Raw genomic sequence first — 12,143 nt, 5'->3', positions numbered from 1 at the left:
TTTTGGGGGGGGGGGGGTTAGGTTTTAGAAATGAACTAATTTTACTTTTTTACCCAAAAATTAGTTTATTTTCCACAGTTTTGAATCAACAAAAAAATGAACGTAACGTGCATAACATACTGGAGAAAAGATATTTTTTAAGAAGGGGGACGATTATAACTATAAATATGGATGGTATGTACAGATCTACAGTAAATCTGCTGTACTGGTGTGGGACCCTTCTGCGTACAACTCGAGTACCGAGGATTGGTACAACAAGCCGGACTGGCCGTTCTTCGAGCAGTTTTTCTCCAAGAGGTTGATGCAGCCGGAGGACTCAATGTATCTGCTAAATCCGGGTAAACATCAGTTCTATCTACCCCCCCCCCCCAGTTTAGCCATTTTAACACAATTTGTCAGACATTTAAACAAAATTCAAACATTGAAGATTATTGAATTACCCAAAAATATTTCATTGATCATAGTAAATCGACCTTTAGTGCCGAAACCATTTATAATTCAATGCTACCAGAGAGGGGGGGGGGGTACAACATTTTTTATTTTTGGTTACAACTCTTCTTAGTGTTACGGTTTGGTTATTGTCAATATACATGTAAATTGTACTAAATTGTACAAACATACACTTTCTACACTTTGCTTTATATAAGTCAATTAAGAAGGGGTTAGTTGGCCTCAGAGATAAGAGAGTTATTTATTGTTTTATTTTATTTTTTGTTTGTTTTATTATATTATTACTGTTTATTGTGGACAAGTACTGTACACGACCAATCAGCAAACATCTGTATTCAAGGATATTTAAGGATCATTTGGATACGAAACACAAAATCTTAAAAAAAAGACTGAATTCATAAATGTTATGTTTCCTGTTTAAAATTGGAGTATTTCTGAATGAGTATTATGTTCAACAAGTGGCCGTGAGATGGCACTCCTAAACCTTTGGTAAAAACGTAGCATGTCGTGCCGGGTCAACTTGGGCCTACGTAGCTGACTCTGTGAAAGGAGATAAGCAGTCTTTAAAATGTGTTTGGTTAAACCGCAGTAATATGTTAGTTTTCTCTCAAACTAATTAATTGAAAAAGATTCAAGGGTTCTTATCAAATTTCTAGAATTCTATTTTATTTAGTTTCATATTACGTAAATTCTCTACTAAGAAATTGAACAGACACGCCGCCATCTGAAATTTTATTGTGATATTTAGATATTTTAGAGTGTGACTGCTTGATCTAGCAGTAGTCATATTTTGATATGATATACAGTGAGACTCCTAAAACTCTGGAATTGGGAATCGACATTTCATCAATCTTTGGTGTTTTTGATGTTATTATGAAGCAAATTGTTTAAATAGTAACTTGGAAGTCAACTTATTAAGTAAAATAATTCTGTGTAAATTGAACAATCAATTAATATTTTTCTTCCATTGGACCAATTAAAATCATAACTTGAGCTTAATATTCCATAGTTTTATGGTTCTCACTGTACGTCCATTCCATCAGGTTACATATAAGGATTAGAGAATTTGAGTCATGAGTTCTGTTCGCTTATTCTGCAGAATTGGACCTACGTATTTGTTTGTCGAGATATGATAGTTATTAGTCTTCACTCTTCAATGTTGATTTTATGGAACGTGTTAACAACTAGTTTTCTGGAGAAAAATTACAGAAAAATATCTATTTTTAACATTCGTCAAATAAAGTAATCACCTTTTAGTGAATGATAAACATTTTTGATTAAAAGCCCACATGATGTTTTTTGTTCAAGGTTAAAATGCTCTCATATTCATAATACAATTAAAATATGTAATGATGTATTCAATTATTATCATAAAATTTTCTGATTAAAGACTGGAACAATTTTGTTTATGAAACACTCAAGTCATACTGCCTTAGTATTTTCATATTACTTGAAATTATTTTCCAAATTATTATTATTTAACCTGCTGATAAACGGCTGTACATTTTTTTGGAAACACCCACTTGAATTTTTTCCAGGTTATACTGTTCTATACTCATACTCAATTATTATTATTAAAGTATCTGATAAAGATTTTAAATATTTTAGTATGAAACACTCACATAATGATTTTTCCAAGTTATAGTATAATCAACTGCAATTATTATTATTAAAGTATCTGATTTAAGGATTTTTTTTTCAATGAAACACCCACTTGATGTTTTTTTTTCTGGTTTAACTGCATGTTTGCTTAATTATTATTAGAAGATCATCAATTATTTTTTTAGTCTAAAGAAAATTCGAGAGAAAAAATAACATTCCGTTACTGCGACTAACCCCAGAAACATAAACGTAGTGCTTGAAAACTATTTAATAGAAGTTGTCAATTTGGAAAGCTCCACAAAAGTATAAAGAGTTTTGATTCATCGGCCTGAAAATGCAAAATAAACAAAATGTCTTTTTTATACATAATATGGTTGAGAAGTAAGTAGTTCACTACAATGGGAAATCAATTTTAATCATGCATTTTTTTGCACAAAATCAATTTTTTCAAATCCAGTTATTTTTTTCATTGAAAATAAGATGCTATGGAAATTGACATAGAGGAATCCAACCTGAAGGGTTTCCATTTTAATATCAAGTTTAACTCACCGCGGGTTACGTCTGACCACCAATAACTCTACCTACCCGGCATCATGCTATCTAACCTTTTTAAAGATTTTGAACAATTTTAGATTGAAAACCCCTTTGGTCAACAAAAAGTTAAAGGAACTGTAAAATTTCAAGTGACCCTCCATGCAAAGTGAGCAATCACAATTTACAACGGTACCCTGAAAATATGTGTGTTCGTCAAGTACAGAGATATGTTTGTTTAAACTTATCGAAACCCGCTAGTATTAAGCTAAATTTCAAGTGTGCGCTCTGATGAGACTGTAACTTGAAATTACGCTTACAGCCCCTTTAAGTAAGTTTCCTTTAGGTCGGATGATCTGTTTCCGATAGAAAACCTCAAATAAAGGTTTATTGTGTTTCAGATTCTCTGTGGAGTATGTGGAACTGGTTACAGTCCTTGACCCCTGTCCCTCTTCTACCCACCCCTCCCTCCTCGGGGTTCCTGGGTCTCCTTCTTCTCCTGGACCACTGTTCAGTCCTACATGTTCTAGAATATATACCCTCTATGAGACTCACCAAAAGGTGACACAAACTTTTTCTGATGTATTCGGTATGGCTATGGGGGGAGGGGGTAATGATTTTTCATATGGGGGGGGGAGTTTTATCATCTCTTCTTTGTTATGTAACCCAAAAAAACTATAAATTTTCCCTTTTCTCGATATCGTTATCCTTGGAATCTGAGACAAAAAAAAATAAACTTTGGGCATGGATAAAATAATTTTGATGATTGATAATAGAAAGCCTATAATATCGACTTTCTCGTGTTACAAGGTCAAATATAAATGCAATTCACAAGTTATTTTGTGTTTTCACTGAAGCGTTGAGATTAATTGATTTGTGAAGTTATTTTGTTATCCTGTGCTAAGGATCAATTTAGTTTTGGTCTGGATCCGCACTGGAAAAAAATGGATCCGGATCCAGGTCATTTCTTTAAGATTACTGAATTTTTTCAACAAAAAATAATTTAAAATTTTTTTTCTTCTATTTTTTTTCGCTTATTTTTACCTAAAACTTGATGAACCATCCAGAAATGAGGAAATTTTTATAAGCTCCCTTTTTTCAAAAGTTTAGATTTGAGTTTTGAAGTTATTTTGTTGATAGGAGATTTTTTAGCGAATTGATTTAGTAAATTGTTCATTAATTATTTGATTATATTATTGATTGAAAAAGTGACTAATTGTTTTTTTTGTCTGTCTATCCATTTTATTATCAAATTATTAACCAAAGTTTTAAAGTGAATTGGATCATTGATCGATTGACTGATTGATTGGTTGGTTGATTAATTGATTGATTAGTTAATTGATTGGTTGGTTGATAGACTGACTGATTGATTGGATCATTAATTGATTGATTGGTTGGTTGATCTATTGATTGATTGATCGGTTGATTGATTAATTTAAATAAAAACTCTACCAAAAAAAAAGAAATAAATGTCCCTTATTTTTAGAGTTGATTCACTGGATATTCGTAATTATTGAATATAATATACTCTGTATATTAATGTGATATATGCAACCTTATGAATATCATGACAACAAACGGAAATTTTCTTATATACTCCGCCAGGAGCCCTGAAAATAATCCTAACATAAACATAATTTGCGTTGGCTGCCTTGTTAATAAATAAATTGACTAAAAAATGGACTGAGTTCTTAATTGTTGGATAGTTTTGTATTGGTTGATTGATTGATGGGTGGATTGACTGATTGATTGATTGATTATTTACTCTGCTAATTATAACAGAGATCATGATTTAAATATTTTTTTATTTACCAATGTTATTTTTATGTAGATGTCACTACTATGATACCGAGGAGAACCTGGGCTGTACACTGGGGGACTGGCATCCACTCTCTGCTGAGAAACTGCTCGCGCTTCGTCTTCACACAGGGGACGACATTCAACTATTTCAACAAGGGATTCTTTCTATTCCTTTTTTGAGTACACCCCTGGTTGTAGTTTCCACAAATATATCGACCCCTGACTCCCCTAAATTACTGCTATGGCGGTCGGCGTGGTGTTATTTATAATGAATCTCAAATAAAATGAATTAAGTAAATATAATTTTTAAAAGAGATGATTTTTATGCAACCCCTTCTGAGGTCGTAACTTCTGTGTGAGATTGCTCTAATCTACAACGCTTAATTTCGATATTTCAATTTAGATTCTAGACCACAGGATATCCAACATAAAAGTTCTGACCCCTGGATGTCATATTGGCCAAATTGGTCTTGTAAACCCTGTAAAGTAGATTTATATAATTAAAACAGTTAGCGTGTAATTTTACACAAAAGCAGATTTCTGCAAAATGAGAAAGAGTAATGAATTCAGCCTAAAACTTGCTGCTGTACCGTTTAATCCTTTTAAAGATGGGCAACCTTTAAATCTGTTAATAAAAAAAACTGCGGTTTTTATATTAAGATGGTTAAAATGTTGATAAAAGACCCAATCGTTCGTCACGAATGATACATTTAGGCGTTTGATTTTGCGTAGATATTAACAGCAAACGTGCAGAGAACATCATGTTAAAAGGAATTGTAAGCCTTTTCTTCAAGTAACACTACATACAAATTGATGACACTGCATGATTCACAACGGTACCCTTTGTCTGATCAAAAATGTGGAAGATATGGTCATTTTTCTAGATTTAAATGTTTAAAAGGGGGATGATTCTTAAATGTTTTCCTCCAGTATAAATGCTCAAGTTGAGAAACCACAACTCAAAACAATTGTTTTTTTTAAACATAAACAATTAAACATTTTTATCTATTTCATACTTGATCAAACAAAGTTTTTAAGGGTACCGTTGTGAATCAGGCATTGCCATCTTTGCATGCTTAGAAGTATTACTCTTACAGCCCTTTTAACTTGCTTGATTTGTGTGGTAAAAAAACTAGAAAATTCTAAAGAACGGATCTTGAAGGTCGACCGACCCTAGTACAGGGTTACCCAGAAAGTATGATACTTTAGAGACGACTATACTGAATTTATACTATCTGTTTCCTTATATTTAGGATTCCCTGAAAGTGTAAAATTGTTTGTTTCTGTTGCCAAATCATTAGATAATCCATTAAATTATTATATCTAAGGCCGAAGACTTAATTTAACCTTGGTATCGTCATATTTTAAGAGTTTCAGGTCGTCTTTACAGTATCATTCTTTTGTGGATAACCCTGTAAGTTGTTTTTATATCTTACGAATGCTTCAACTCCATTTTTAAAAATTAAATCAAATCTATTTTAGTCTAATAAGATGTATGCGAATTCAATGCCAAACATTTATGTTACCTTTTATACTTGCCAAATACTGTATCTCGTTACCAAATAATTCAGTAGTACTTTGTTTATGTTACCTTTCATACTTGCCAAATCTGTACCTCGTTACCAAATAATTCAGTACTAGTTTGTTTTAATTTCACATGTTTATGTTTTATTCATTTTTAAAAATGTTTTGTTATAGTTTTCATAGTTTCTTATTAAATGTGCCGAGCACCCCCCCCCCCCCTCTGAAAAACAGCAACTTTTAGTAAAGATATACCTTTCCTAACCTAGAATATTATAATCACAGGAGTTTATCTTTTTCTTCAGAAGGAGAGGAGGGGATCAAAAAACTCTTAGGAGTTTTAATAATTTATTATTTATTGTTTTCCTTCCCTTACTTTACTTTGATCTCAATCTCGTGTATTTCTTTTACATTGTTACAAACAATATAGAACTGTTTTATAACTACCTCAACACGTCATTATTTAGAGATGTTATATTATGAAGAATCCCCTCCCCCCCCTCGACACTCCACCAAAATATATATATTCAATGATTTCGGGGGAAAAAGAAGAAAAATTAACATGAACATTATAGTTTCATTTTGCCAAAATAAAGGAATCCTGTAAATCCCAAATAAAGCTTAAAAAATGTTCTATATATACCAAGGAGAAATTATGTTTGAAGAGAGAAACTATATAGTAAATGATTGTATTTTCAAGTTTTCTGTCAGAAAAAGGAGTAAAAACTATAGTTTATAAATGTTGTTAAATGTTTTCTTGCACAAAGTATTTGGTATTGATAATCCAGGCAAACTTGTTAAAGGGACTGTCAACGTAATTTCAAGTTGTCTACTAGTTTAAGAGATCTCTCCTCGACTCACAACTGTACCCTCTAAACCTAAGATTGAGGAATCATCGTGTTTCTTTCTTAAAAACAAATTTCGGTCAGTTGGTTCCTTACATTCTGCTCCAAAATCCCTGAATGGAAAATCGAAGATTTTTGGATTAAAAAATCACGACAAATATTTTAAGAAATTGTGCTTACAGTCCCTTTAACGGGATTTTTTACTTCTAAATCGTAGCTAGGGATGACTTAAAAAAATAATACCCCGCTGCATGTATTTTTCCTAATCTTCTTTAGGTATTGTCAAGGAAAATAATGTACCGGTAAAAGTTTTAATGAAAAAAACGTAAATTTTGAAGAAAGATTGAATAAGATGAGAAAGTAAGAATATGATATTATTTTATTATTTTGCAAGATAAGTCTCTATGAGTCATTTATCTTTCGCCCGGAGATTTAGATGTATGTTAAAATTCGACTTAAGTTCACAAATTTATGTGATATTTAGTATTCTAGTCTTAAATAAAACTCTATGCCCTAATAATCTGTTATTCTTAAATGCTAAATTTTATTTATGAATAAAGTATTCTTATTTCTATGTACGAGTAACCTTTCAATTAACACTCAAGATATTTGAAATCCAAATATAATCCTGCAAATAAATTCAATCCTAGTTTTAAAAATAATGTCTGCTCGTGTATGTTTGTTTATTTGAAATCTAAATATAATCCTACAAATAAATTCAATGCCAGTTATCTAATGTATGCACGTGTCTATTTGTCTTTTTTTAGCAAAATATCTTTTTTTATCCGAAATATGTGTCTTTGTTTGTGTTCAATTCTTTTTGTTTGTCAGTAATCTGTCTGTTTGTTAGTCTGTTTATTCGTCTTAATCTGTCTGTTTATTCATCTCAATCTGTCTGATTTCTTTGTCTAAATCTGTCAGTTTATACATTTTTAATCTGTCTGTTTATTCGTCTTCAATCTGTCTGTTTATTCGTCTTCAATCTGTCTATCATTTTTAATCTGTCTGTTTATTCGTCTTTAATCTGTCTGTTTATTCGTGTTCAATCTGTCTGTTTGTCTGCAATTGTTTGCTTGAAATTGTTCTGTTTGGGTGTATGCTTTTTATCTGTATTCTGAATGTTTATTTGGTTTCTAACTAGATCTGTTTGTTTCCTTAATTTGTGTGTTTATTGGCTGGTTGTGTTTTTGCAATCCATCTTCAGATATAAAGAGTTTATATTCAAAACTTCCTTCAACTGTGTTTGTGAACAGGTTTCGTTCATTGTCAAATCATTAAAGAAGTCCTTAATAGACTCTATATTCAAGTCAGAAGATTAAATTCAACCAAAAAATCGTCATATTTTGAGAGTTTCAGATCGTCTTTACAGTCTCACCCTTTGTGGATAAACCTGTATAAACAGATTACATCATTTTTTATTCAAGTGTAGTTTTGTGTGGGGTGCTGTATTGGGGTGTTTTGGGGCATGCTTTTGTGTGTTGGAATATGGGATCTGTGTGTGTTTTAGAATGGTGTGTGTGTGTGTGTGTGCCCAAAACCTCACTCAATGGTACAAATCTCTCCACTCGACAATAATTGGGTAGAAATCCTCGTCTTGACGTCATTCAGCCCATTCATGCATTCATCTTACCAGGAGGGGGGGGGAGTCTACATCCCCCCATCTTAAAGGGGGGAGGTTCTTCAATCCCCAATCTTACCGAGGGTTGGGGGTTCTACAACCCCCCATTCTCTTTAAGAGGGTGGGGTTCTGCAATGTCAAGATGCACAACGGTACCCTGAAAAGGTTTGTCCGATCAAGTTGTGTAAGTATTGATTTTTAACTTTTTTAATTTTGGTTTTTCTACCAAAATTATTTTCGCAATTTTTTTATGCTGTTTCAACATTTCATTAAAATCATATTGAGATATGATATAGAGGAAGATAAAAAAAAAGAGATATACAAAAAAATCCGCAAAAAATATATCGTAAGAAATCAAAATTAAAAAAAATTACAAATCTTCCCTGTCATGAATTGAATTTTGAATGACAAATTTGCTTGAATAAAAAATTCTATTTTGCGCATTTGGTAAGATTTGGATATAAGATTTAAGTAATAATATTTTTCGCAGATCTTTCTTTTATTTACAAATCAAATTGTCTGAAACTTTGAAATATAAAAGAAAAAGGATTTCTAAAGAAAAAATAATTTTCAATCTAAAATGGTTTCACGAATCTATTTCTTCTTTGTATCAAGAAATACGTATACCCTTGGCTTACTTTATATCCATATTTGTTCACCTTAAACATGACAGCTTTTCATTTCCTAGCCTTCGTTGCTAACCTGATCGAACCATATTAACCTTTTATAAGAGATCAGGAATACATAAAGGAGCATTTAAAACCCTTATCCTTAATTCATAAAACGATAGTCTTGTGAGGCCGTGGTCTATAATATTGGATATTGAAACCAAAAAATACATCAAAAATCTTTTTAAAGGTTCCCTAAATTTAAAGAGACCTTCACAATCACAACCTGGCTGGGGGGGGGGGTGTTTGACGCCTCATAACCAGTGGGCCACCACCTCTTCTTTTGTTCTAGCTCTCTCATTTTTGACACTATCACTGTTCAATTTTGTGACTTTTAATGAGTAGAACTTTAAAGTATTTTTTAAAACATTTTTATCGCATTGGGTTGGGTTAGGACGGTAAAAAGTCCGGTCTGTGCATAGATTTAAAAACTAATATTTTTGTAAAGCCTTTGAAGAATGGACGTAGAAACATGTGTCACACTTTGATATTTGTATAAAACAAAAACTAAATATTTTTTACATGTTTTTATCATTTATTTTGCTTTTTCCAACCCTCCCTAGCTCCCTAACTATTAATTAAAGTTATCAGTCTAATTCTTTTTTCAATGAACTGGCCTTAAAAAATTGGGATATGAACATGCATTTCAACCCTTTATATTCTCTGAGGCCTTTTTCTAAGGGGAGGCTTAAAGCTTTATCAGGTGCATATATTGTTTACGTAACAGACATCTGATTTTATAGAGAAACAACGATTGAAATTAAACAATGTATATGTCCTTTATTCATGTTGTGAATCGGACCTGCCACTCTTTAAATGGAGAGTCACTTAAGAGTGTCTCTGCAATCCTTTACGAGTGACTCTGCAATCCTTTAAGAATGCCTCTGCAATCCTTTAAGGGTGTCTCTGCAATTCTTTAAGAATGCCTCTGTAATCCTTTAAGAGTGTCTCTGCAATCCTTTAAGAGTGCCTCTGCAATCCTTTAAGAATGCCTCTGCAATCATTTAAGAATTCCTCTTTAATCCTGTAAGAATGCCTCTGCAATCCTTTAAGGGTGTCTCTGCAATTCTTTAAGAATGCCTCTGCAATCCTTTAAGAGGGCCTCCGCAATTCTTTAAGAATGCCAGTGCAATCCTTTAAGAGTGCCTCTGCAATCCTTTAAGAATACCTCTGCAATCCTTTAAGAATGCCTCTGCAATCCTTTAAGAATGCCTCTGCAATCCTTTAAGAGTGCCTCTGCAATCTTTAAGAATGCCTCTGCAATCCTTTAAGAGTGCCTTTGCAATCCTTCAAGAGAGGCGTTTAAGAGGAAATAAGTTTAATAAAAGAATATTTCGCCATAAGTATTGTATCTATTGTATTTAGATATATAAGTATTGTATCTATTGTATTTAGATATATAAGTATTGTATCTATTGTATTTAGATGCAGGATTTCCAACAAATGAGAAGATTGTAAAGACGACTTAAAAGTAAAGGTTTATGATTTTAGGGTACTGTTGTGAATCTATCATGGTAGTCTTTAGTTAGAGGGTCAAATGAACCAACATTGACAACTATCCTGGAAGGACTTTCCTTTTTTAACAACAAATTCTTCAATATAAGGTTCAAAAAACTCAACCTGCACTAAAACCCCAGAATTTGTTTGTCTCAAGGGTGGGAGGATTGCAGTATTTAATATTATTGTTTTTTCAAATCAATTTACAGAATACAATAAAAAACATTCTTGTCAACTGTATTATTTTAGAATGTACTTTGAAAATGTAGGGAAAAAAACATATAAATTAATTCTGAAGTATTTTAGAAACAGTTTTGTATTTCTTGAAATTATTAAAAACATTTTTATTTTAATGATGTTTTTTAAATTGTAGAGAATTAAAAAATTAAGGAAATATTTGAAAGTTCTTGGTTTTCCTCTGAGGTATTTGTATTTTGTACAATCCTATTCGAACAATTTTGACAATAAATTGTGAAGTAAACATTTTACTCTCAAGAGAATAAGAACAATGCGATGAAAGGATTCAGTCTTTGCCACAAACTATGATTTTCTAATCCTTATATCTTTACAACCCATTGTAGTGGTCCTTAGATATTTCAAACTTTGAATTCTGATTTATAAAATAGAAAATTTGAGTTTGTGGCAAAGGTTCAATTCATTTTCTTATTTGTATATACTGCATATGCATGGGGTTAAAAAGTTTTGCATGTTTTTTAATTTTTTAATTGAAAATAGGATATTGTAAGTAAGGTTTTAAGCGAACGAAAATTTTCGTTTGCATTTCTCATTTCACATTTTTTCGCAAAAATGAATGAAGCGAAAAAATGCAAAAACGATGGGAAATTTTGCGAAATTTTTTCTCGCGAAAAAAAAATTTACGCAAAAACCATAGGTGTTGTAGCTGCAACAATTAATTGCGCAAAAAAACGTGTGCAATTCTCTGCTCTGAGAGCTCAACATTTGAATTTTTTATCATATCATATTAATAATTTCTCTTTCTTTACTTTAATAAATGATGAAGACGTACGTTCACCCAAATCCAGCTAGCCATTAGCCAGCCAATTGCAAGAAAGAATCTCTTAAATGGGCAAAGTTTTTTCCGAAATTTTCGTGTTTATTTCACCAGATTTCCGCTTTATTTTCGCAAAAATCTTTTAAAGTGAAAAACAATGAAAATATGGCATCTTAAAGACCAACATTTTAAAGCTAAAATTATTAAAGGAAAGGGGGGGCTCAACGCGCCATTAAAGCCTAGTAATATATAAAAGTTCTAGTATCTTTTTTAAAATAAAATGACTATTAGTATATTTTCAAATTCTACATTAAACAAGTAAATTATTTGAAGTAGTAAGGTTTTGAGTTATTAGGAGTGTATCTAATTTAAATCACAATTTTTTTAAGTTTCAGATCTTTAATTAACTCTCATCCTTTGTTGTAAACTCTATATTTATATTATTATATTAGAAACTGTCCGTACATTCTTCTTATCTATTCATTGGTTCAGAATTCTGCTAATCTCTGCTTATTTTTTAATTCTGATATCTCTGGTTTGTTAAAAGGAAGTTCAGCTCATTAATATGTTTCTAAATTCAATATCTCAGCCGCTGACAC

General features: G+C 31.7%; 1 protein-coding gene across 2 annotated transcripts in view; it reads left to right on the top strand.

Annotated features, from left to right (window-relative positions):
• Positions 1-6,546, top strand: part of LOC111695751 (beta-galactoside alpha-2,6-sialyltransferase 2) — an 11,222-nt gene extending 4,676 nt beyond the window's left edge. The window contains exons 6-10 of one of the 2 annotated variants that reach the window (XR_002763932.1): positions 185-338; positions 2,985-3,144; positions 4,415-4,513; positions 4,787-5,578; positions 5,803-6,546. Coding sequence is in view for 1 of the 2 variants with exons in the window: in XM_023465177.1 (XP_023320945.1) it covers positions 185-338; positions 2,985-3,144; positions 4,415-4,513; positions 4,787-4,793 (420 nt within the window). In the remaining variant the exon portion in view is untranslated. Of the gene's footprint in view, positions 1-184; positions 339-2,984; positions 3,145-4,414; positions 4,514-4,786 lie in introns of both variants that reach the window. The other variant, XM_023465177.1, reaches the window with a different exon arrangement.
• The last annotated feature ends 5,597 nt before the right edge of the window (positions 6,547-12,143 follow it).

Source organism: Eurytemora carolleeae, unplaced genomic scaffold, assembly GCF_000591075.1.
Source record: "Eurytemora carolleeae unplaced genomic scaffold, Eaff_2.0 scaffold87, whole genome shotgun sequence".
NCBI lineage: Eukaryota > Metazoa > Arthropoda > Copepoda > Calanoida > Temoridae > Eurytemora > Eurytemora carolleeae.
The sequence above is the reverse complement of the archived record's forward strand: the minus strand, read 5'-3'. Positions and strand labels throughout refer to the sequence as shown.